The sequence below is a fragment of the Aplysia californica genome, unplaced genomic scaffold, assembly GCF_000002075.1.
Source record: "Aplysia californica isolate F4 #8 unplaced genomic scaffold, AplCal3.0 scaffold00220, whole genome shotgun sequence".
NCBI classification, from domain to species: domain Eukaryota; kingdom Metazoa; phylum Mollusca; class Gastropoda; order Aplysiida; family Aplysiidae; genus Aplysia; species Aplysia californica.
The window spans coordinates 489,647-516,782 of record NW_004797490.1 but is presented as its reverse complement, the minus strand read 5'-3'; the positions used below and the strand labels follow the sequence as shown (position 1 = coordinate 516,782).

Genomic DNA, 27,136 nt, shown 5'->3' with positions numbered 1-27,136 from the left:
CTTCTCTGTCTCTCTCTCTCACTCTCACTCTCTTTCTCTCTCCTCAGTCTGTCTGTCTGTCTGTCTCCATCTGTCTGTCTGTCTCCCTCGATCTCTGTCTCTCTCCTCTGTCTGTCTGTCTCTCTCTCACCTCTTTCTGTCTGTCTGTCTGTCTGTCTCTCTGAGTACACAATCAATACTTCCACAGCTGACTATATTAAATTACTACAGGTCTAGAGCATCACCTTTTTTCCACTGTCTGCGCATAGGCCAATAAAAGAAAAGCACACAGACTACCTTTTGAAAAAATAAATTTTAATCAATTCATGTATATCCCTGAGGCAAGAAAACAACAACCAGATAACAGTGGTAGAACCAAGCACAATGCTATTCAGTCTTCCATTCAATGAAACTAAACTTTGCTAGTGTTAAAAACATCCGAGAAAAAAAATCAACTTAATCGAATCTCAACTCAAGCAAATCAACACAAGTGTAGCTGACTGTACCCGTATGATAAATGTATTATCATCATGTTCATAATATATACTGTGCACAGTTAATATTAAGAACGTCTGTTTAAAAAGTCTTTTTTTTTATAGTAGAAGGTTTTACGGCGCTCGTAACTGCATAAGGTCATATGAGCGCCAAGAGGTGGGTGTCAACAGAGAAGTATTTACAGGGAATCAGACTTAGACTGCTCACCTCTCTAGCTTCAACAGCACAAGGTCTGCTTCGACTATCAAGGCACCCCAAAATAGCAGGTCACAAGGGAGTGACAAACATACAAAAGAAGTAGAGGAAAATGACAATAGTAAGGATCAGGAAAGAAAAAGCAGCAGTTCTCTGTTGTAGTTCAGGCACAGTTATGAGCATGACACTGTTGAATCAGCCAGCCCATTTACTATTCTACTGTGCATTAGAACGAGAAATGTCCCCCCTTTGGGAGTGGCCTAAAGACACTTCAGTCAGTGGCATCGCACCGGGAAGTAATTAGGCAACTTCAACGCAAATGAAGCTGACTGTACCCATATGATAAATGTATTATCATCATGTTAATAAAATATAATGTGCACAATTATTAAGAATGTTTAAAAAGTCTAATGGCAATCTGTTTGACATAATATGTGAGGCATCGCGGTGAAATCAGGCGCTCATCAAAACGATGAAATCTGAGAAATCGTCATTTTTCAGCCAGTTTGGAAATTTTTATCAAATTTTTATTTTTTGACCTAACCTCTTTTACGCCCATATAAAAACACATTTCCAAGAGAATTTTCCTGAAAAACATAGATTAAAGGCACAACATTAGTCATTTTTCTGGTTTTAAAGACTCTAAAAAAATGGTTATTGGAGGCCATTTTCTCGCTAATTTCACCACTGAAACCAGGCGACCTCACTTCCTTCAATCGCAAACAACTTGAGTTCTATTCAAGATAAATGGACATTTATTTCATAGGAAGCAAGGTAAATAAATCACCTACCAGATGATACCAATAACTCCACATGCCCTAAAAATTGATGAGCGCCTGATTCCACCATGTCGTGACACATATGTTTACACAAACAATTGTCTATAAATATCAGCTTTTTTATTACCAACAAGTGTCTCGGAAAAATTCATTAATTCATTCATTCATTGCATAAGTTAAAATCCACATCAATACTTCTGGATAAATATTTTCAAAACTTGAGTACTTATATTCAGTCATGGTTATAACAGGATTCCAGCTATATTAGGCCTACAAAAAATCCTTGAGTCCGGTCTCTTACAATGTATAGGAAAAAAATATCGTTTCTAACAGGCAATCCAACAGACAGAATCGGATATATATATATATAACAGTGGTCCAACCATCGACAAAATCATCGAGCAAGACAGTGGAATAAAAGAAACAATGCAAAACAACATCCACGGAGAATTGTACCCGTGTGACCTACAGTGGCTCTTAGAAGGTGATTTTGTAAAAATGTTATTTTGTTTCATATCGTGTCATGAAGATCAACATCAACATGAAGATCAACATCAACAAAACAGAGACAATGAAAGTAAGCAGAAAGCAAGAACCACTCAGGATACAAATCATTTTACAACAACAGTCTCAGACAGGTCCAAGAATTTAAGTACCTCGGAAGTATATTCACAGAGGATGGGCGACTGAACAGAGAAATTGAAAAACGAGTACAAAAGGCTAATACTGTTAGTTACCAGCTTACTCCACTACTGAAAATCCTAACATTCTAACATCCCCATTACAACAAAACTCAAAATGATCAACACCATATTCATCCCAACAGTCACCTATCAATGCCAAACATGGACCATAAACAAGACATTGGAGTAAAGAATTACAACACGTGAAATGCGATGTCTTAGAAAAGCAGTAAACAAGACCAGGCAAGACAAAATTAGAAACTCACTAGTCAGAGAAATGGTACGCACAAATGATGTCATGCATCACATCAAACACCAAAGAATCAAATGGTTCAGACATCTCCTACGATTACCAATACACCATCCAGCACAACGTACCTACATTAAAAAAATTCAATGGCAACAAGGCTAGAGGGCGACCGAGAAAGACCTGGATAGGGGGAGTCAGGGAAACATTAACAACTCATGGCATCCCCCTGACCCAAGCTCTCCGGCTGGTGGCAGAGAGACGTCTCTTTCTTCCCGCGACACCCAAAAGGGTATAAGCGGCGGATAACAGTAAAGTAAATTAAAGTCATATCGTGTGTACACTGCCCTACTCTGACAAAATGTCTCTTTCTTATTCACAGAAGTTTCGAGAAATCAACAATTTTTGCATTTCTTATAGTATCTGTTGAACATAGGGAATGTCATTCTCTTTAGCATGCGAGGTCAACCATTGATGTACTGTGCAAAATAGTTTTAAAATATACTTAAAAGAAATATATTTATTTCATTGATTTCACGAAACTGCTGTGAATAAGAAAAAGGTGTTGTTAGCATAGGGCAGTACACTAGTACAAGGGAGAGAGGGGGAAAGCTGGATGCACTGCGGTGTTGATTTGTCAAATCCAGTCTATGACTTAGGGTGACCTCGGTCTGGCGCCACATCGTCAAATTGTCTCCCCATTGGGTGGTGAGACTTGTAATGGGAAAAAAGACTGAATGAAAAGTAGGCCCTGGGTGGTCTATCTACTGCAGATCTGTGTGTGTTCCTTTTCCTGAGTGGTTTTTGTTTCGTTTCTGGTAAGTGTTTTACGGCGCTCCTAACTGCATAAGGTCATAGGAGCACGCGGGACACATCAAACATTTTCAGTTGGTAGGAAATTTTTAATTTTGCCCGCGTGGCAGCCGAAGCCTACTCTTATCGATTTTAGACCACAAAGGGAACTTTAATGTGCGCAACTTGGACCTCCGAGATTTTTCGCCCTTGTCCGAGAAGGCTAGGTGTAGATCTTTCCTACCAGAAGATCAAGGGTGTAGCTGAAAGACAGCAGTAAGAAGGAGCCAAGGAGTAGCTGTAGTAAGGCTGCAGAAAGAATCAAGAGCCCAGAGGAGGGGGCAAAGGAGGTGGGGGCAGAAAGTGGAGACGAAAACAGATGACAGATGATTGCTAGATAGCTGGAAAGGAGGTGAATGGAGACAATTTTAGAGCAGACAATTTTTCCATCGCTACCCAGATTCGAACCCGGAACCTTTGAAAGAAAGGCGAAGACCTTAACCTCTAGGCCACAGAGCCCCTTTTCTTGAGTGTGCTGGCTATTCGATGATGAATGGTTGCAAAGTGCACAGAGCATGCTGTAGATCTTGTACAGCATGATACATAGATGCACATTATCATTATAATTTCTACCACCCATAATATATCTCCACGAGACTAAAATAGGAAAACTACCAGAAATAATAAAGAAGATAAAGCTGAGAACTCCCCCCCAAAAATGTACACTGGAAAAGCGAGGGGCAATAACTGATATAGGCCAAGCAGCAAAAGCTATGCCACTATGTTATTAAAAGGACCCCGTTCTTTTATAATAATACGTTACAGGGTATGTAAATTGATCCGCAAAGTATATAACAAGATGCACGTAGGAATACCATGTCAGTCCCGATGGTCCTGTTGTTAAAGCCGAGGCCCACCGCAATAAAGTGTACTACAAATCTCATACATTGGAGAGCTTATACAGCGTCTTTGGTGTAGTAGTTAGGAACTTAGCTGTCTCACACAGGAGACTTGAGTTCCATTCGCGAGTGGGGAGTAAATTTTTATTGAGTATCTTAGTCTTTCTGCTGGGATGTTGTATCCATCTCAGCCCAGGTTGGCCCTGACAGGCATAGTCAGAAGCCCGCTAACTAACTGAATATAAATTGTGACGATAGGTGTAAAAATTTATATCTACATTTAAAAAAAAAAAAAAACATTTAACACATCCCATCATACAAATCATCACACACAACTAACCATGCCATATGAACCACACATTTCTTTGGTCATGTAACATAAACCACCATACACATCTAATCATGTCACACGAACCACCATACACATCTAATCATGTCACACGAACCACCATACACATCTAATCATGTCACACGAACCACCATACACATCTAATCATGTCACATGAACCACCATTTCCATCCTCTGTCATGTCAAATGAACCACCATACACAATACATCTAATCATGTCACACGAACCACCATACACATCTAATCATGTCATATGAACCATCATACACATCCTCTGTCATGTAACAATATTCTAGAAGTTCACAAACTGTCATGGAACAATATTCTAGAAGTTCACGAACTGTCATGTAACAATATTCTAGAAGTTCACGAACTGTCATGTAACAATATTCTAGAAGTTCACGAACTGTCGTGAGAGTTGTCGCTTTGCTCTTGTACGTCAGTCTCCCAGGTGTACACTGGCATCTTGTCGTGCTCTGGAAGTGACATAAGAAAAACCAACATGGACAGCATGTAGAAAGATATCTGAATAAAAATGTTGTCATTTATAAAGAAAAAATATTTTAAAATGTAGAGTTAGTGCGAAACGTGAATTTAAGTAACAGGAAGTATGGACAAATCACCTGTTCATCTGGCCTTGCCAAGATAATCCTGCAAGGCAGCGTCCTGGGAAAAAGGAGCAGAGGCAGAACGAAGAAAAGTTGGGAGGACAACATCAAGGAATGGACAGGCCAGGAACTCAAAACACACTCAGGAATGCTGAAGACCGGAAGGAATGGCGGAAGCTGGTGGCCAAATCTTATTTTTTAAATTAATTTTTTTAAGTAGAGGTTTTATGGCACTCGTAACTGCATAAGGTAATATGAGCGCCAAGGGGTGGATGTCAAAAGAGAAGTCTTTACAGGGAATCGGGCTTACTCTGCTCACATCTCTAGCTTTAACAGCACAAAGTCTGTTTTGACTTTCAAGAACAGTGGGTCACAAGAGTGTGACAAACATACAAAAGAAGTAGAGGAAATGACGATAGTAAGGATTAGGAAAGAAAAAGTTATTTTTGAGCATGACATTGTTGAATCAGCCCATTTACAATTCTACTCTGCATAAGAACGAGAAATGTCCCCCCTTTGGGAATGGCCTAAAGACACTTCAGTCAGTGGCACTGCCCAGGGTGGTAGCCAAATCTTCAAAAGCACCCTGGCTGACAGCCAGTCTTCGGGATAGGTGATCTACAAATTGTAGTTAGACAGAGTCTCAGGCCTAACAACAAACTTAGGTGAACATAACTTAGCTTTTGTTTTAGTTTTCGAAGAGTTTTACGGCGCTTGCAACACAATTAGGTCACATAAGTGCCGAACATTAGAGGTGCTACAAGAGAGTAACAAATATAAAAAAAGAAATAGGGGAGATAAAGACGATAAACGTTTGATAAGAAACAAGAAGCAAACCACACCGGAGCACCCACCAACCGCATAACCCCACTCTACAACAAGCTCTATGCGCTTTACACTACCGCGTGTATTATACGAAAGGGACACACAAGCTGTACTGACCACAGCTTCAAATCGGCACAGGAAGCTACAGAGACATAACAACAGGCGTTGTCTAAAAAACGGGGAAGCTACGACACAGTCTGTCAAAGCAAATCGTCGGCCTTGTGATAAAACCGGCTAACCCCAGCGAGGTAAATTTTACAGGAGAAGGAAAAAACTGTTTTATTAAAAAACAAAGGTGTCTAACGATAAATCAATGCTTTAAACAGTTATAAAAACACTTTACTTAAAATCTGTAGACCTTGTTTTTCTTTAAAAATCGCTTTTAATGAAACTGCGTGGGTTAGACGGTTATGTCGCTCAAATTTTCCCCGATAAAACCGACCAACCCTCAATTTTGTGGGTTGGCCGGTTTTATCAGGAAGCCACTGCTGGCCTAGAGTTTGGTTGAGTGCAGCCAAGCCACACTTGATTGTAACGTATTTGATCAGTTCTTCAATCGTCGTGATCTTTTGAAGAAGAAGAAGAAGAAGGAAGAAGAAGAAGAAGAAGAAGAAGAAGAAGAAGAAGAAGAAGAAAAAGAAGAAGAAGAAGAAGAAGAAGAAGAAGAAGAAGGAGAAGGAGAAGGAGAAGGAGAAGGAGAAGAAGGAGAAGGAGAAGGAGAAGGAGAAGAAGGAGAAGGAGAAGGAGAAGAAGAAGAAGAAGAAGAAGAAGAAGAAGAAGAAGAAGAAGAAGAAGAAGAAGAAGAAGAAGAAGGTTGAGGAGGAGGAGGAGGAGGAGGAGGAGGAGGAGGAGGAGGAGGAGGAGGAGGAGGAGGAGGAGGAAGAAGATGGTGAGGAGAATAAAGGAGGAGGAGGAGGAGTAAAAAGGAAGAGGAGGAGGACGATATTACTGCTACCAACATACTATCAGCTGCTGCCATTTCAGTGCTACGGAGTCAATTCTGGCAAAAACAGCAGTCACCAATTGGAACATTTAATAGAAGTAGAAGAAGCAGAACACAGCAATGGGTATATTAATTATATTTGAAGTAGAAGAACAGGAGGTTCGAATGGTAAGGGAGAGCAGCTACAGCAACAACAACAAAAACAACAACCACAACAACAAAAACAAAAACAAAAGTAGTAGCAGTAGCATCAGCAGGCCTTTAGAATTTATGACAGTGTCTGACACGGTACTATTGGCACAAAAAGTAATACTAAGAAAGAAATGAAAGCAGAAAGCCACAGAGGAGCTCTGCTACCTCAGCAATGGTTTGAGTGAAGTTGGCTTCTTAATAATATATTATTATTATACAAAAAGACTTTGTAAGTATCAAAGAATGCGCCAACTTTCTTCAAGGTGCGTGGCTTGACAACTACTACATTATTGAGTTTTCTCAACAATAGAAGAGCATGTCTGTCTCACTCTGTGTCCTATGGCTATAACAAGGCAATACGACAAAAGTTACCATTGTTTTGAAAGACTCAACCATAATCGAATTTGACTTGATCGCTTTCAAAACGTCTTACTGAGGCAAAGTTCCATGGTAATTGTGGTTCCATCGTGGTAGGACCGCCTTCAACTCCAGTAGATGTTTATACTGGTTGGCAGTTATCTTCAATCTGTCTTTGCAGAGAGGTCCAGCAGTAACCGTCGTACACTGGGTGTTCAGCTTTTTTGGTCCTTGCAGCGCCTGCCATCCATCATCAAAGTTCAGCTTGTACTGAATTTTAAAGTATGGAGTGCACTTTGAAGCCTGCAAGTCAGTGACAGTAGGATCGCCTGCTTTTCTCCCTGGACGGATTGTTTAGTGCTCTCCGACCTTTACAAAATCTTTGAAAAAGCTGTGGTCCAGGTACATAACTTCATAGGACCTGGGGATGCGTCTGGCTTGGAGCACAATGTTCACGTAGTCCATAGGGATGTACATACGTGCGTTTTGGAGCGATCGCTCAATGGTGCCTAGGACTGAATCCACCTCCATTTGGGTATGGCCCTTGGTGAGAATTTCTGCTCAACTGTGATGTTAAGCTCTATGGCCACCGAGGCCATTGCACTCACCAGGGTGGCAGTTCTGTTTTAGTAGTTGCGCCAATCACTGCAGATGTTGAAGTGGTTGAAGTCAGTCACTTGCAATCTAAGGTAGAGAGTCAAACATGATGAAAACTGTTGGAGTTCAGACCACCTTCACTTTCATCCAGGACATATCATCTGGCGTCTCTGGTGGCAAGATCCTAAATTGTAAAATTATGTACAGCCAGTTTTGTTTTATAATATAAGGCGGGTGTCAGTGATGGTGCCAGGAGGACGCGCTGGGTCTTCATACAAAGGACACACACTTTGTTCTGGGTTCAGTGCAGCTTCCCTGTCCTTCTCCTTCTCTGCTCGAGCTACAGCTTTCCTCATATTCATAAATTAAAATTATTGATAAGCTGTACATTCTATTTCTGTGAGGTTTCCAGACTGACTCAAAGCTGGTGCAAATGTCGCACTGCTCTTTTTTGGTTGAAAGAAAACCCAAATTGTTTTTTTTTTAAAGTTTTGGCACAACACTTGATAGCTCAATGTTTTTTCTGTCTCTCTGCTCATTTCTCCATGTATACTCGATGCATATCTGAAGTTTTCTGGACTGTCATCTGTACACAGGAGGATATCTTCCTAAGTTTGTCCAAAATTACTCTTTAAGGAACAACTTGTCATCCTTGGCTCTCTCGTGGTGGGCATGATGTGTTCTTGGGGGGGGGGGGGGGGGGGGCTCTTGTTCTTTTTTCGGAGAAGACACTTTAAATAAACCAGTGGGTCAGGCCTGCTGTGTTCGTGAAGATTGGTTTACAAACAGGTGTTCTTTGACAATTGACTCTTTTAAGTGGTATTGAAGGGTGTAATTTCTCCTTGGGTTTACACTTGCTGTGTAAGATCACTTTTTGTCTATCCTGTTTATCATGGCATACACGTAGACTCTCTTTTTTTCCCAAGAGGGTGAGCAGTAATGTCATTGCATTTTGTATCAACCAGTTTTCAACTGCAAAGGACGTTAAGTTCACACTCTGCTCGCTTTGTGCCTTGACAGGTGTAGAGGCATTCCCAGTTCTTTCAACCTCTTCATTTTGTTACCCTTCCTATCGTTTTCATGCTGTGTCCTATTTGCAGAGATCAATGGTGACAAAACTGTTGCATTATCAGCTGATGTGACATTAGCTTGGTAATGTTGATCACTTTCCATTGCGCTGAGGGTCAGAGGTGACGCAGCAAGAGTAGCATCATCTTATGGAATGTTATTGCGTTACGTAAGTTAAGGTTTGACATAAAAGGATAAAGCATTATGTTATGACACTGAGAAAATAATCTAAACAAAACACAAACGAAATGAACTTTCAAAGAAAGTCGAAAGATGTTTTAGAAGGTAATGACTGCAATAAACACTGCAAATGAAGAAAGAAACACTTTAAAAAAACTTTGAACGTTAGGGGCTGACGGTGTGCTGGACAGGTCCCACATTTTTTCTTTGGAGTGAGTTAGTAAAGAATGAAATTCTTTCGACTTCGTCCATTCAATTGCGAAGGAAAAAATGATTAGGAGAAGACACAGTAGTCCGAATAAGGGAAAAATGCCTTCACAATTCGGTGACTTTCCAGTACACGTGGACAGAATAAGTAGTTTCATATGAAACAAAATCCATGAAGATGCATTTGAAATACCAGCATTGTCACGAGATAAACAGTTTTGTGGGAACAGTGCAGAGTTTTAGTCATTAATAACATTATCAGCAGCATTAAAACGAAGAAAAAAGAGGAAACAACAAGATCTATTTAACTCCCCAATGAAACCAACAAGAAATATTACTCAAATATTCCTTTTTTGGAGAGCTCCCACGGTTAAGTGAGCGAATTCTGGACTATTACAGGTCTGAATCTGATGTCAAACGAAGTCCGGAGACGAGTAGAAGCCGGGGTTAGTCGGTAACGTAGCACATGGCCCCTCATTGTTAGCGCGATAAAAACAGCCAACCCTCATTCCCTCCCTCGCAGGTGGGATAGTCGGAGTTATCGGGCTAAAATCCGATGGGTGCCGGGTTATACGGTTTTATTTCTAATGTTTTAAAGACATTGTTAAACAAAATTATGATCTGTCTTTGAGTGAGCATATGAAATGGACAATTTACTATCGATAGGGCCAATAAAATTTTTTTTGAAATATTGTGGGTTAGTCGGTTTTATCACTAGGCCGACGAAATGTGTAACGACGCCGTGGAATCAGGTGCTCGTCACTTTTTGCGCATATGGAGTTATTGGTATAATCTTAAAGCTTGTTCATTTTTCTTGATTTCAACGGAAACCCTCCCCCCCCCCCCCCCCCCCCAAATATCTTGAAAAGAAGTCAAGATAGTTGCGATGGTAGGAGGTAGGGGTTGCCTGGTTTCAGATGTATAGCTATGGAGAAAATGGCGACAAAAGTTGGTAACTCCATAGATTGAGAGTCCTTTGGATTTGAAAACGTACAGTTTTTGTGTCTTTAACCAACGCTTTCCAGTAAAATCCACACCGAAATTTGTTTTGAATAGATCTAGTATTAGAAGGTGCTGAGCCAAAAACTGATTTTTATTAAAAAATTGACTCTCCAATGGAAAAATTCCATTTTCTTATATTTAATTATTTTGATGAGCACCTGATTTCACCACGATGCCTCACAAATGTTACCTGGCACGACAAGAGTGGGACAATTGTACAAGCTCTGAGCGGCGTCCACGCGCAATGTGGCACCGGTGACGAACCTCGCGGCGGGAGACAGCAGGAAACACACCGCTCCAGAAACCTGCGGAGAAGAGTACACACCGTGTATGATGACTGGACATGATAGACAGTCAGTTTTAGAAAGGTTTTACCGCGCTCGCAACTGCTTAAGGTCCTATGAGCACCTAGGGGTGGATGTCAACAGAGACATCCAAATGGAGAATCAGGCTTACTCTGCTCACCTCTCTTGCCTCAACAGCACAAAGTCTGCTTCGACTATCAAGGCACCCTGGAAATAGCAGCTCACAGGAGGGTGACCAACATACAAAAGTAGTAAGGGGAAAATGATGATAAGATAAGGAAAGATAAAGCAGCAGTTCCCCCCAAGTTGTTCCAGCACAGTATGAGCATGGCATTGATAAATCAGCCCATGTACAATTCTACTGTGCATAAGAACATGTCAATATTAAATATCCCCCCTTTGGGAATGGCTTAAAGACACTTCAGTCAGTAGCACTGCCCTGGTAAAACCTTACTAAAACTAAAACTGGGTGACAAGCAAACACCATACCAAGTCAGCTACTTTCAAGAACATCTTTTTCTTGTTAGGACCAACCTCAGCTGAGAGGGATACAACATCCAAGCAGAAATACTGAAATATTTGGCCCTACTTGGGAATTAAACTCAGGTTTCCAGCATCTAAACGCTACACCTCAGATGCCAATCAAGAATTTCTGACACTCTAGACTTTGACCATTTTCTGGAAAAATATTACCTTTTAGAAAAACTGAAAGAGCTGCACACTAACCTCTTCTACGGAACCATGTCTTCGATACGGCTGAAGTTTCTCCGTTTCCGCAAACACGTCATATTCATAATTTGCCGAGGCTGTAGTGGAGTAAATAGTCCCCTGGAACAACACGAGACAACACTTGTTGATTTGAGTGATTGTTGATTTGAGCGATTGTTGATTTGAGCGATTGTTGATTTGAGTGAAAGCAACAACAAAAAGCATAACAATCATACATGAAACAGAAGCATTTTCAAATACAATTAAGAAGTTGTTCCCGCATCCGATCCAGACATTGGGGATTGCCTTGTTAGTGAGACAACTTCCTGGGCCTTCGGCATATTGTGGTAGGGTGGTCAGTTCCTTTCCATGCCAAATATAGTTATGATGTAAAAAAAAACAAAAAACAAATTCAAATCACATAAGTACAAGTTTTACGGTACTTGCAACACATTAAGGTCATATAAGTGCCGTAGATTAGAAGTGTGACAAGAAGAAAAAAAAATAAGAGGAGATATAAGTATAAGAATGATAGAAGTAAGTTTGAGAGGAAAGAAGGAGCAAACCAAATCAGAGCACCTGCCAACCACCCTCAGTGTACCCATAGGAAAGGTACCTTATGTTAATTATTTCCTCAAATATCTAGCTCTGAAGATAGGTATTTGGCAGAATGGTATAGACCAAATACAGGAATAAAAGTAGTAACCTAGAAGACAGCCTTGCAGTAAGTCTGTCTGAGGAGACTGTTTTTTGTAGGAAGTTCGCCAGTGCTCTGGTGTGGTTTGTTTGTTCCTTCTTTCCTATCAAACATCTATCGTCCTTATCTTTCCTCCTTCTTTTATTTGCGTGTTACTATTTGTGAGGCAGCGTGGTGGAATCAGGCTCTCGTCAATTTTCGGGCTTGAAGAGTTATTGATATCATCTTAAAGCTTGTTCATTTGTCTTTATTTGAATAAAACAAATATCCATTTATCTTGAATACAAGTTGAGATATTTGCGAAAGAAGGTGGCGGGGGTCACCTATTTTCAGAGGTAAAATTAGTAAGAAAATGGCCGTCAAAGATTAGTTATTTCCTTAGCTTAAGAGTCCATGGTAACTGAAAATTAACATTTTTTGTACCTTTAATCAACGTTTTTCAGAAAAATCCACACAGAAATGAGTTTTTTAATGGGCATGAAAGGTGTGGAGATAAAAAACAAAAATTTGATAAAAATTCATGGACCTGCTGAAAAATGCAAGTTTCTTCCTTTTGATTATTTTGACGAGAGCCTGATTCCACCACGCTGCCTCACATTTAGTAACACCTCTAACCTTCATCAATTATAAAGACCTATTTGCGCAGCAAATACCGTAAAATTCTTAGTAGATCTGAGGCATCATGGCGCAATCAGACACATGTCTAAATACTGAATTCGAAGATACCAGCAGTCTTCTGTCAGATGAACATTTTTCTAGAATTTTTGTTTTTTCGCTCGACACATTTTATGCCCGTTTTCAAACACATTTCTGTACGGATTTAACTAGAAAAACGATGATTAAAGTGAAAGGCACAAAATTTGCAGACTTTCAGTTTCCGAGGCCTCTCAAGCTTTGGAAATCATCGAACTTTGATGGCCATTTGTGACCCCCATCTCTTTCAATGGCAAATATCTCAACTTCTATTCAAGGTAGATTGGTATTTTTTTCATCCAAAGAAAGACAAATGAACAAGCTTTATTTAAGCTGATATCAATAACTCCACATACCCAAAACTTGACGAGTGCCTGATTCTACTGCGGGGAGACACAAATCAGTTGTTGTATGTGTGCTCTGTGGGGCACGACCACCACTACTTACCGGAGCTACTGCGTTGATGCGGACTCCACTGTGCACCCACTCTATTGCCAGGCTTTTGGTGAGGTTGTCCACGGCCGATCGGGCAGCGCCAGTGTGGCTGTGGGAGGGAAAAGGTCAACGACATTCACAGAAGATCATCACATAGTGTAGGTTTTGTATATAGTTTCAGTGAGAGCTTTACGGCACTTGCTACACAAATAGGTCATATAAGTGCTGAAAATTAGAGGTGTCACTAAAGAGTTGCACATACAAAGAAAAGAAGGAGGAGAGATAGGAACTTGTGTTGAAGGGGGCGTAAAAACACTTACATTTACATTATAAAAAAAAGAGAGACAAGAATGGTAGAAACTTTATAGAAAAGAAGGAGCAAAACAAACCAGAGTACCCGCCAACCACCCATTCAGTACAGGAGCACGAGAGAAGACCCAGTTAGAAGGAAACTCAAACACCCAAAAATTCTACAGATAGGTTTCTTAACACTATGCCCCCACGGGACACCGATCGGTGACGGTAAGAAGCCGTCTCTTTTCCCCACGGGACACCGATCAGCGACGGGTGTGATATAGCGTGCACTGCACCTGTATCCTGGTCCGTGGGGAGAATTGTTGAGCACTCTGCGCGCTGCGTGGGTGAAAAGTGTTAATGTCCTGGTAGCAAATGTGAACAGTTGCAAATGAGAACTGTATTCATCTCAAAAGAAGTGAGGGAAAAAAAAACCCTAACTAAAACTATAAAAGAACAAAAAATCACAAACACTTAATTAGAAAGCCTGTTCTGATAGTAATCCAATGGTAGTCTGCTAACACTGACAGTACCAGCTTTAAAAGTCGTGGAAATATACTTGAAACTGATAAGACGGCCACCGATTGTAGGGGAGAAAAGTGGCCAATTGGGACAGGTTTAGTTTAGTTTTAGTAAAGGTTTTACGGCGCTCGCAACTGCATAAGGTCATATGAGCGCCAAAAGATTAGAAGTATTACAAGAGAGTAACAAACATAAAAAAGAAAAAGGGGAGATAAGGACGATAGATGTTTGATAGGAAAGAAGAAGCAAACCACACCACAGCACCCGCCAACCACCCACAATTTGGACAGGTGATCATCTCACACAGTGTCATTACAAATTTTTTTTTAACACAAAGGAGGATATGGGAAGTGGTCGTTTGTACAGGTGACTGTCTTATACAGGTGGCCATTTGTACAGGTGATTGTCTTATACAGGTGGCCGTTTGTACAGGTGGCCTTTTGTACAGGTGCTTGTCTTATACAGGTAGCCTTTTGTACAGGTGATTGTCTTATACAGGTGGTCGTTTGTACAGGTGATTGCCTTGTACAGGTGGCCTTCTCACAGTGTCATAATATTTTTAAAATACACAAGGGAGTGAATGGGAAGTGGCCGTTTGTACAGGCGATCGTCTTTGTACAGATAGCAGTTAGAGAAGATTTAATTGTATACTTAGTGGCCGTTTGTACAGGCGATCGTCTTTGTACAGATAGCAGTTAGAGAAGATTTAATTGTATACTTATACATGTACTAAGTAGGCCTACCACACATAACAGCATAAAGAAAATAAGTTTTGAAAAACAAACCTCACAAATGGAAATCCATTCCACATGTTAGCGATGATGTTTACGACAGCTCCACCGTTGTCCTCCATCCACTGAGTATAGGCTGAGTAAAATAATAAATAATAGCAATTATAAATTGCATTTATATAGCACTCTGTCCCATACATTAATAATAGACTGGATTTATATAGCGCTCTTAACCCTTTCAGCCCTAGCCATTTTTGTGCACTCCCTAACCCCAGTACCAGCCAAATACAGCAGTATTTCAGAAAAAGAGGCATGCATTCTAAAAAGTGATCGTAGTATCTTTGAGATAACATTAAGATACAGTCCACGCCGGCTTTAAGCACGGTCATCGGGAGAAAGCATAAGCGTGCTTAAATCAGAAGCGTACTTGAGTGCGAAGTAGACATAATCCAGAGATTTTCATGTAGAAAATTTCGCGTGCTATTTCCCTTTGTTTGTAAGTAGGCCTATAGTGATCCCGCAAAAGCGTGCACTGTTATTTTTACCCGCCATGGTAGTTTTTGTTTGCTTGGTTGTTATTGTTTTGTTGTCGAATGGGAAATGAACACTTAATTTAGACGGCCAGTCACGATACAGCACACTAGTAGGTCTACACGCTGCTTGTGCGTACCACTGCCCGCTGTGCCACATTCATACCACCGCCTTCATCTCACCTCGCGCGTGATACACAATCAGGATTATCGGATAGTGAGCGTCAAAGGTGAAATCGCAGCCAGCCTCCCTTTCTCGTCTCCCTGACTCTCTTTGTATTTTTTAGTCAGTGTGTAACTTTGCCCTAGGCTAGATCCTATGTCCATGCGCGCGGCTGTGTTCATCTCTCTGCCTTCCTCTCCGCCCGTGTGAGTGTGTGTCTCTATCACTTGCGTTCTCTGTATTTCTCTTAACACACTCCACTGCTGTGGTGTAGACTGTGTTCGAACTTCGATGGGTCATCATAAAAGTATTACTGTCTTGTAATGAAGCGTGCTTAATGCCGAAGTTACCGTGCTTAAAGGCGTGTAATTTATAAAGCAAAAATTCGGTAAGAGCCGTTTAGCGTGCTTGTGTCTGAAACGTGCTTTAAGCCGGCGTGCTTATAGCCGGCACGGACTGTAATAACATGTAGCACTGTTGAAAAGTAAATGACAAATATTATGAAAAATTAAAGTTGTGCAAAATCGCACTCCCCCTCACCTGAAACTAAATGAATATATTCGCCCTTGGGACTGCGGGAGGTACAAGCGCTGCTGAAAATATATATGCGCATGGGGCTGGAAGGGTTAGTACAGTAAAAACTGTCTGAAAAGCTCACCCATTGTCAAAAAGAAACATGGTTTATCTTTAGACAGATGCCATTGTGCCCCTTCATAAAGGAAAATCTGGCTAGCCCTACACAGATTAATTAAATGAACGTGACTAGAAGAGTGTTCTTGGTATACAAATCATTGTGGGACAGCTTCACCTTCACGACACATGAGGAACGTGCCCGTGAGGTTTGTCTCAATCACGGCCTGCCAGCCTTTCGTGGATATATCTCTCGCCGGACTCAGGAACTGACCACCACCATTGTTGACCACAAAGTCCAGTTGGCCGAACTTGTCCAAAGTAGAGGAAATCAAATTCTGAACCTGGAACAGAAACGTTTGTAGATCTGGTCAGCTGCTGGTGTAGGGGGGAAACAGGAAAACACACAAGTACACTTACAGAAAAAAAAGAAAAAGAAAGAAATTAAGTAGGCCTACGTAAAGTACTCGTAAAGTTAAAAAAAAAGCCCCCCCCCCCCCCAGAAAAAACAACCAAGAAACATCTTATGCTATTTCCTCAAGTGAAACATTAAAACAGCTAGCACTAGGGAAATAAATAAAGATAGTGAGGATAATACTTAGACTCTTATTTATGTACATCCCTATTCAGGGAATTGTCCGTTTGAATTTAAATCACACCCATCAACTTGGATCTAGGTCTACTTGTGAAATAATTTTTTTTAAATGGTAAATTTATAGAATCACTCCCGTCTCCTAAAGGGTGTTATTTTGGAGCTTCAAAGGTTTTTTATGGCCCTGAATGCGATTAAGGCATTAAAAAACATCGCAATTGGTAATTTCAGGGGGGGGGGGGGGGGGGGACCCCCTGGACCCTCCCTTGACTACTTTTTTGTAAAGTGTTTTACGGCGCTCGCGACTGCATAAGGTCATATATGAGCGCACGGGACACACCTAATATTTTCAGTTGGTAAGAAATTTTGAATTTTGCCCGGGTGGCGGCCGAAGCCTACTCTTTATCGATTTTAGACCACCAAGGGATCTTTAACGTGCACAACTTGCACACGAGCCCTCCGAGATTTTTCGCCCTTGTCCAAGAAGGCTAGGTGTAGATCTTTCCTACCAGAAGATCAGGGGTGTGGCTGAAAGACAGCAGTAAGAAGAAGCGAAGGAGTAGCAGAGAAAGGCTGCAGAAAGAATCAGGAGCCCAGAGGAAGGGGCAAAGGAGGTGAGGGGGTGGGGGCAGAAAGAGGAGACGAAAGCAGACGACAACATTGCTAGAGAGCATGAAATGATGCGAAAGGAGAAAAATTTAGAGAAGAAAATTTTTCGGTCGCTACTTCTTGGCCGCAAGAGCCCCCCCCCCCCCCCCCCCCGACTACAAAAGCATGCATATATATATAAAGCAAAAAATAAAAGTCAAACCGTCAAGGATAGCAGACATGAAACAGGAGTGATTCTATCAAAATACCTAATATTGTTGAGATGTAGATTTACTAGGAATTGGAACTTATACTCCATAATCAGTTCAGAGCTCACTTCTTGTTCTTTCCGGATGTTGCACGGCACCGTCTGCAGCTGTGACTCACTCCGTCCGTGTCTCCTCAGCCATGCCTGTAGTTCTGTCTCTGCCTTCTCAAGACTGTCCACTTTTCTAGACGCTATCATCACATTGCAGCCTGCAAGTTACCAAGCCAGAGAACAAGATACATAAAACGATTATCAACATTGAAAAGCGTAAAAAATATCAATCAAACCCTGTTCGAAAAATAAACCTGCAGTTAGACTAACTGTTTACACTTACAAGTGCCTAAATGCATCTGTGGATGTTAAAAAAACAAAGCCTCTAAATAGTATTTAAATAAATATGTGGGGCAGCATGGGGGAATCAGGCTCTTGTCAAAATAATCAAACTTGCTTTTTTCCGCAGGTTCGTGAATTTTTAATCAAATTTTTGTTTTTTGGCTCAACACCTTTCATGCCCATTAAAGAATTCATTTCTGGGTGGATTTTTCTGAAAAGCGTTGATTAAAGGCACAAAAATGTAAATTTTCAGTTACCACGGACTCTTAAGCTAAGGAAATAACTAATCTTTGGCGGCCATTTTCTCACTAATTTTACCACAGAAAACAGGTGACGCCCACTTCCTTTTTTCGCAAATATCTCGACTTGTATTCAAGATAAATGGATTTTTTTAAAATCCAAATAAAGACAAGTGAATTTAATAAAGCTTTAAGATGATACACCAAATACTCTACATGACCAAAAATTGACGAGAGCCTGATTCCACCACGCTGCCTCGCATATATAGCTCTAGATTAGATCTTAATATAATAGTAGATCTTGTCTAGATCTAGATTCTAGATATATCTATAGGCTCGCCTTTTATTACATAATGAATAATGTATAGAGGCATAGCCTACTCTTTTAAAAGAGTCTTCTTTACCTGCAAGATATTTCGACTTATAAGCCAATGTCGTAGCTGCGGTTATTACATAAGGCTTTATAGAAGTTATAGTAGACCTATCAAATTATTAGTAAATTCATCATCATGCTATTCTATTTCAATCACGCACAACAATCTCTACTTTCGCTTTCATTTAAGTTTTCAAGTGACCTTTCTGCACAGCAAGGGATTTTGTCCTAATCGTACTGACCACTCTAGTCTAAACTTACCAAGATAGAGAAGCTCTTGTGTTATTGCTTTTCCTATTCCAGTCGCTCCTCCGGTAATAATCGCAACTTTGTTTTTAAACAGCAGCGGACGAAAAACACTGGTGACAACTTTCCCCACTGAAGCTGTCATTTTGATGTGCTGTAGTAATAGTAAGTAGATCTAGTAGTGAAATCTCTCCGGAATGTCAGAAAATGGTCGAATGAAATCAATGACGAAGGAGGGAGGACAGGGGGCAAAGGTTATGTTTGATGTTATTGTTCTTCAGTTCACGATTTTCGCTTTTTATTCTTCAATAGATAAATTTATAATAATAGTCGGAGTCATGAGGTTTTACTTTTTCTCCACTGTATATATATAGATCTAGTCCATATTCAAAAGATTTCTTCACAATTTTCTTTTCCCTTTGCTACGCACCACAACAAAAAAGCGAGATTCTACAGGGCGATGAATAACTAAAGATTCCCATGACAGTTTATCATAAAAAGAGGGTAAGGGGACAAAACAAGTATAATACTAAAGAATGTGTCAGACTTTTCGCATATCTTTGACAAAATCTAGCACAATAAAAGCTTAGTCTCAGTCACCTCCTATTACTAGATTCTAGAAGTGTCGTCAGCTAGTGTACCATCTTGTCTCTGAAGCAACCTACCTAACTATTGGTTGTCAGAGGAGGCAAGAAGCAGTTTATTGATGAATTATATGATTTGTCTCCCCTGTAATGTGTGGTATAATATGGTCTTTTTTTATGTCTGTGTTTTACGTTCCCATTGTCACAATTTTGATATTTAGGAGGCAGGCTTCAGACCCTGCATGGCAGGATCAATCCGGGCAGAGAGGGATCCAACATCCCAGCAGAAAGACTGAGATACAATGCTCGAAAAAAAAATTCTCCGTACTCGGGAATTGAACTCAGGTCTTCTGTGTGAAACAGCAAAGCACCAAGCCACTACACCACAGACACCAGTGATTATGGCCTGTTTTGTCATGTACCGTTGGCCTAATTTTAGCTAAGATTTTTTTTTAAACTTACATTATTTTTATTTTTTGGTAGTTTTAAGAACGTCATAGCAGCAACACTCACACTCTCCAAGTCGTATCATGATCATTGCCTGTCTCACCCCAGATCAAGGCATAGGCCACAAACAAACACAAACAAACACTTTCCACTTTTCCCTATCCTGAGCTAGCTTCTTGACATTATTCCATTAACACCAAACAAACTAAAAACCATCCTTATTGTTATGCTTGATGTCAGTGTAATATTTGCTAGCACAAAAAAAAAAATTAAAAGAAAAAGTAACGCTAAAAACCCCACCCTGGACTATGTGATAGGCCTACGTGAACCATTATTTTACGGTCAGTCATTCCCCATTACATATCCATCCATGTTGCTGACAGGTGTAAGAGTCAAATTAGAAGTAAAATCTTCTCCAGTTTTTCCCATCTTGATTTCAGGTGAGTTCTTGAATCAACATTTTCACCAAGTTGTCAAGCAAGCATTCATTTCTTTACAACTGTACAAGTATAATAATAATGTACATAGAGTTCTCTGGCAGACTCACAGTATTTAACTCAGGGATTTTGGTTTTAAAAAATGTGTTTTTATGGCCCAAGTGACACAATTTAGATTACTTTGGAGGTAGGTTTCCAATCCTGTCTGTCGGGGCCAGAGATTAAAAAAAATTCAGCCTACTTGGGAATTGAATAGCAGTGCAGTCTCTCTATAATGACATTTTTTCTGGTCCCGACGATGTCGTTATAGAGAGGCTACCAAAAGTTACTTAAGTTTACTAATGACATATATAATATAAAAGGAATAAATTGGAACCTGGGGCACCATGTCGCTATGCAGAGGATGTCGTTATATCGAAGGTCGTTATAGACAAGCTGCACTGTACTCGGATCTTCTGCGTGCGACAGCAAAGTGCCTAACAGCTACACCACAGACACCCGTCGGGGGAAAATGAGATGGAGGACACTGAAAGAAAATTCAAGGAAAACAAAAAAAATTATGCAAAACAATAATGTAGAAATAATAAGCACAAATCAACCACTCTGATTCTTTACTCTTACACTCCATATATATATATATATATATATATATGTGTACATATATATATATATATATATGTGTACATATATATAATATATATATATATATATATATATGTGTACATGTACAACAGTATCATACCAAAGGATAAGAAAAACTAAAACCTGGAAAGAAATGTTCAGAGAAGTGTTTAATAAGAGGTAAGAAAACGGCAAATAACTTAAAGGGGAAAAATATCTTGGTAACAGTAATAAAAAAAGAAACAGCCCACAATTGTAAAATGATCCCATATACATAATAAAATATCTTAAAGATTGCCTGGAATATTATAAAATGCAACATGATGAAAAATCAGGGGGGGGGGGGGGGACCTAGAAATCTTTACTTTAAAAAAACCAGCCCGGGTAGCACCACTCCCAATATTATCACCTTCTGTTGTAAAGCGTGTCTGGGACCAGGGACATCAATCATGTGGAATCCTTGGCAAAAAGCAGGAAGACTACCCCCCCCCCCCCCCCCCCATCTCAACCACTTGTCATTCCAGAAACTTCACGTAATTTCAGGTAACTTCTGGTAACTTCAGGTGTTGGGTGGGTGGGGGGTGGGGGGCGGGGATGGGTGGGGAAGGGGGAGAGGAGGTAAACATTATAATCATACATTATATGCGAATCAGAATGTGACACTCTCTCACTTTGAAACAACAGCAAAAATATCATCATCGACAGGGATGTGAGTACAAGTTCAAGTTCAAAGTGTTGTCTTTCTTTGACAAACTCACAATGGGTGAAAAAAGGAAAATTGAAAGACACAAAATGTTAAGTTTAAAAACAGTTCTAATTTGGCTCATTGAAACTTCATAACTTTTATAAAGAGTCTTGGAGTCTTAGGTTGTAGTTGTAACGCAGAGCTATGTGTCGTCATGGAAAAAGAATATTTTTTCTTATCTACTACCACCACAGCAATCAGTCTTTTAAAAAATAATAGTAGAGGGTTTTACGGCGCTCGCAACTCTTCGACTATCAAGGCACCCCGGAAATAGCGGGTCACAAGAGTGTGACAAACATACAAAAGAAGTAGAGGAAAAAGACAATAGTAAGGATTAGGAAAGAAAAAGCAGCAGTTCCCTGGTGTAGATCAGGCACAGTTATGAGCGTGACATGATGAATCAGCCCATTTACAATTCTACTGTGCTTGAACGAGAAATATCCCCCCTCTCCCCCTTTGGAAATGGCCTAAACACAATACAGTCAGTGGCACCGCCCCTGGGGGGTAATCAGTCTTTTAGCTTGTACAGTTTTGAGTTTGAGTAAAGAGAATAGATATGCATCAACACAATAATGATCATACTGTGCGGGGAAGAAGAAAGACGAACAGACAGAATTAAAACAACAGAGGGAAAGAAATGAAGTACATGTGAATGTAGAAGTAGGAACTATCAGTGATACCCTCCAACCACTTGCATTTTTAGCTCGTACAATTGGTCGCTTTTAAAGCACAAGGGGGCTATCCCGAAAAAAGCTGTTTTGAGAAAATCGAAGGTAAAGTTTTGGCCCCTTGTTCAGTTTCTTTAAAAGACTAGGATAGTTTTCTTCTCTATAACCAAACAAAGGTACACGCCAATGAAACCAAACTTTTCTTATAGGTAGGGTAATGCCCACTTTTGGTGTAGGACAAGATTTCTGGAAACCCCCGGAATCTGGGTTAGCCCGCTTGTCCTTAAAAGCGACCAACTATGTCCCTTTCAAGACTCCTGAGACATTCCAGTAATCTCAGTACATGTAATCTCAGTATCACAAACTCATAAACAATACAATAATGCATAAATACAGTGGAGTCCACTTATACTGAAATCTGCGAGACGGACGCATTTGATTTGGTTTCCAGGTTTTCAGTTTAGAGAGGTTGCTCAAACAGAAGGAAAGAAAATGAAAATATATACATGTAATATACATATATATTTTCTTTCGGATTACAGCACTCAAATTTTGTATTAGCAGTGTTTAGTTAGAGCGAATTTCACAGTATTTAATATACATGTATACAGTGTCAAACATGGATATCTTTTCGTTATTTACGAACTTCCCTTTTTGTACGTGTCTTAAATACAAAGAATGTAATCAACATGATGTATAAAAGAAAATGCAGGACATGACAATCTCAATCAGGACATTACGTGCGTATTTTGCTGTACATGCGTGTTCGTTCGTCATGTGCGAGTTAGTCTGAACAACAAGTCAACAACAGTGAACTATTTATGCATCTAACGGTGAGCTATTGTCACTTGATTCAGTAAACATAATTTCACAGACATATTGACGATAGATGTTTGAAAGGAAAAAAAAAGGAGCGAACCACACCAGAGCACCCGCCAAGCACCCACACGCAGTATTTTCTCGGACTGAACAAGTCAAACAGCAAAAGAAAAAAACTCATACTTGTTCCATTCATAGAAACACAATCTCATCAGGAGGCTCTTCGGAAACAGTTCAGGTTTTTTTGTTTGGTATTAGTAGATCGAGTTTTAAAGCTTTTTTTTAGTTTTAGAAGAGGTTTTACGGCACTCACAACTGCATAAGGTCATATGAGCGCCAAAAGATTAGAGGTGTTGCAAGAGAGAAACAAACATAAAAAAGAAAAAGAGGAGATAAGGACGATAGATGTTTGATAGGAAAGAAGAAGCAAACCACACTAGAGCACCCGCCAACCACCCACATTTTTTACAGCAATTGCAAAACAAACAGGTTAGGGCATTTATAATCTGAAGATCGGAGTCGTTACTACAGAGTAACAATATACAAAGATAAGAAGGAGGATCAATAAGGACGACAGATCTTTGAAGAAAGAAGGAACAAACCCCACAAGAGCACTTCCATTTTTATTTGGGAACATAAGAATCAATTTTCTTGAATCAAATTCAAAAGAAAATTGGAAAAAGAAAACATCAACAAAAAGATGAAAAAAAAAACTCGAACAATAAAACACAAACAAAAAGATCAAAAGAAAACTAAAACAAGCAAAATAAATAAATAAATAAAAAGATCAAAAGAGAATTGGAACAAGAAAATAGCAACAAAAAGATCAAAAGAGAATAGCAACAAGCAAAAACCAAAAAAATCAAAAGAGAAATGGAAACGGCAAAAAAGAAAAAAAATCTAAAGAAAACTGGAACAAGACTACACGCACACAAACAAAAAGATCAAAAGAGAATTGAAACAAGCAAAACACAAAAATAAAACAAAAAAAGGAAAACAGAAAACACCAAAAAAAAAGAAAAGAAAATAGGAACAAGCAAAAATAAAAACAAAACAAAAAGAATCAAAACAGAACTGAAACAAGAAAACACCCCTCCCCCCCAAAAAAAAAACAACAACCCCAAAACAACAACAACCCAACATCAAAAGAGAACTTGAAAAAGAAAACACAAATAAAAAGATCAAAAGAGAACTGGAACAAGAAAATACCAACAAAAGGATAAAAAGAGAACTTGAAAAAGAAAACACGAAAAAAAAAATCAAAACAGAACTGGAACAAGAAAACATAAAAAGGATAACTAGAACTGGAACGAGAAAACACAACAAAAAGATGAAAATAGAATAGGAACTTGACAAGAAAAAACAAAAACAAAAACAAAAACAAACAAAAAACAAAAAACAACTGGAGCAAGAAAACACAAACCAAAAGATCAAAATAGAACTGGAACAAGCAAAAAGAAAAAACAAACAAAAAGATGAATTGAGAATAGATATAGGAACAAGCAAACACAAAAACAAAACAAAACGTTCAAAATAGAACTGGAACAAGAAAACACAAACCAAAAGATCGAAATAGAACTGAAACAAGCACACACAAAAAAAGATCTAAAGCAAACTGGAACAAGAGAACAAACTGGAACACAAAAACACAAAACAAAAAGATCAAAATACAACTGGAACAAGCAACAAAACAAAAACAAAAAATCAAAAGAAAACTAGAACAAGAAAACTAGAACAAGAAAACTAGAACAAGAAAACACGTACACAAACCAAAAGATCAAAATAGAACTGGAAAAAGCAGCAACAAAAATCATGAGTGAACTGGAACAAGAGAATTGGAAAAAGAAACCAAAAACAAAAGATAAAATTAGAACTGGAACACACAAAAAATATATTAAAAAATCAAAAGGAAACTGGAACAAGAAAATACGTACACATACAAAAAGCTCAAAAGAGAACTTGAACAAGAAAACACAAACAAAAAGATGAAAAGAAAACTGGAACAAGCAAAAACAAAAACAAAAGAAAAAGATCAAAATAGAACTGGAAAAAGAAAACACAAATAAAAACATACAAATACAACTGGAACAAGCAAACAAACAAAAATAATCCAAAGAAAACTGGACCAAGAAAACACGTAGAGAAACAAAAAGATCAAAATAGAACGGAAAAAGAAAACACAAACAAAAAGATAAAAATACAACTGGAACAGGCAAAAAAAATAAACAAAAGAAAACAGCAACAAGAAAAAACAAACAAAAAGATTTTTTACAAAGACGACTGGAACAAAAAAACAAAAACAAAAAGGTCAAAGAGAACTGGAAAAAGAAACTAAAAACAGAAAGGTAAAAAGAGAACTGGAACCAGCAAAAAGAAAAATTCCAAAAGAAAACTGGAACAAGAAAACACGTACACAAACAAATAGATCAAAATAGAACTGGAACAAGCAAAAATAATTTTAATAATAAAACTGGAACAAGAAAAAACAAACAAAAAGATCAAAAGAAAACTGGAACAAGAAAACACCTACATAAAGATGAAAAGAGAATAGATAGGAACAAGCAAAAAAAATAAAATAAAATAAAATAAAATAAAAAGAACTGGAACAAAAAGCTACAAACAAAAAGATCAAAAGAGAGATCTAGAACAGGCCAAAAAAAATCAAAAGAAAACTGGAACAAAAAAACACGGACACAAACAAATAGATCAAAAGAGAACTGGAACAAGAAAACACACAAACCAAGATCAAAATAGAACTGGAGCAAGCAACAACAAAAAATCAAAAGAAAACTGGAACAAAAAAACACGTACACAAACAAAAAGATCAAAAGAGAATTGGAACAAGAAAACACAAACCAAAAGATCAAAATAGAACTGAAACAAGCAAAAACAAAAATCAAAAGAAAACTGGATCAAGAAAAAACAAACAAAGATCAAACAAAAACTGGAACCAGAAAACACAAAGCAGAAGATACCAAACAGAGAACTGGAACAAGAAAACACACAAACCAAGATCAAAATAGAACTGGAGCAAGCAACAACAAAAAGATCAAAAGAGAATTGGAACAAGAAAACACAAACAAAATGATGAAAAGAGAAGGGGAACAAAAAAACACAAACAAAAAAAAAAAGAAAGAAAGTTCTTTCTTTCCGAAGACATTATATTGACAATGTTGCTGTTAGGGCTCAGAACGGTATCAATGTAGTGAAGACCTTGGCTTCAGCGGGAATTCAACAGAGAGTTCTTTTTCTCCTAATGCAGCAGGTGGTTCTGTCAGTCATAGGCTATGGTCTGGGCATCCTCTCGCTGTCCAAGACTCAGATAGACAGGTAGGAGAGAGTACAGAATGCGGCTATGAGGGCCGTTCTAGGTTGCACAAAGGACACCCTTGACGTGGCCAGCATCAGAGTGAGGCATAAGGTGGCACGAGCAAAGCTGTACTTGAATGTTTTGGGAGACCCGAGGCACCCTTTGCATGACAACCTAAGCAGCATTAAAGGAAACATGATCAAACAGGGCAGCTCATGGATGGCAGAAGCCGAAGACTCCTTGAGGAAAGTTTGTGGCATCAATGAAATATGCTGTGGAAAGGAATGGTTTGAACTGAACCCCGATTGCAGAAGCCTGGCCAACGTTCACATCACTATGGGTCGTGAAAGGCGGGAATGTGCTGCTGTCATTAACGACAATGACATACGACAGTTAATTGAGGAGCATTCCAAGCCAGAGGACCCAGTGATCTATACGGATGGATCAGTCAGGGGGGATGAGAGAAGTGGATGGGGTTTTGTGGTGTACAGCGGGAACCAAAAGGTTCATGACATGTCAGGGGCCATAGAAACAACAACTTCAAGCACGAAAATGGAGATGGAGGCCGTAACAAGAGCGCTTGGCGGGCTTCAAAATACAAGACCAAGAACTACCCATCTCATCATTGTCACAGCCTCCATGAGCATCTTGCGAGGGGTTGAGAAAGGGCTTCTTCGGAGTGAAGGATGAACCCAATACAACACTCACCACTTAGAGCCATCACGCGGATATTCTGTCCTGGGCACTCAGGGGTGAAGGGC

At 39.3% G+C, this 27,136-nt stretch overlaps 1 protein-coding gene across 1 annotated transcript; it reads right to left on the bottom strand.

Annotated features, from left to right (window-relative positions):
• Positions 1–4,191: 4,191 nt before the first annotated feature.
• Positions 4,192–18,930, bottom strand: LOC101856663 (peroxisomal trans-2-enoyl-CoA reductase). The gene is made up of 8 exons (XM_005099622.3): positions 18,760–18,930; positions 17,623–17,762; positions 16,284–16,449; positions 14,837–14,918; positions 13,248–13,344; positions 11,429–11,530; positions 10,588–10,702; positions 4,192–4,894 (listed from the first exon to the last, which is right to left on the bottom strand). Exons 1-8 carry the CDS (start codon positions 18,887–18,889, stop codon positions 4,818–4,820), a joined length of 909 nt encoding a protein of 302 aa, XP_005099679.3. The 5' UTR covers positions 18,890–18,930; the 3' UTR covers positions 4,192–4,817.
• Positions 18,931–27,136: the final 8,206 nt, after the last annotated feature.

Coding starts and splice junctions, on each gene's coding strand:
- LOC101856663 (XM_005099622.3), bottom strand. CDS start 18,889: ATGACAGCTTCAGTGGGGAAAGTTGTCACCAGTGTTTTTCGTCCGCTG. Junction 17,763..18,759: donor ACAAGAGCTTCTCTATCTTG/GTAAGTTTAGAC, acceptor GGTAACTTGCAG/GCTGCAATGTGATGATAGCG. Junction 11,531..13,247: donor GCATCAACGCAGTAGCTCCG/GTAAGTAGTGGT, acceptor GTGTTGTTCCAG/GGGACTATTTACTCCACTAC.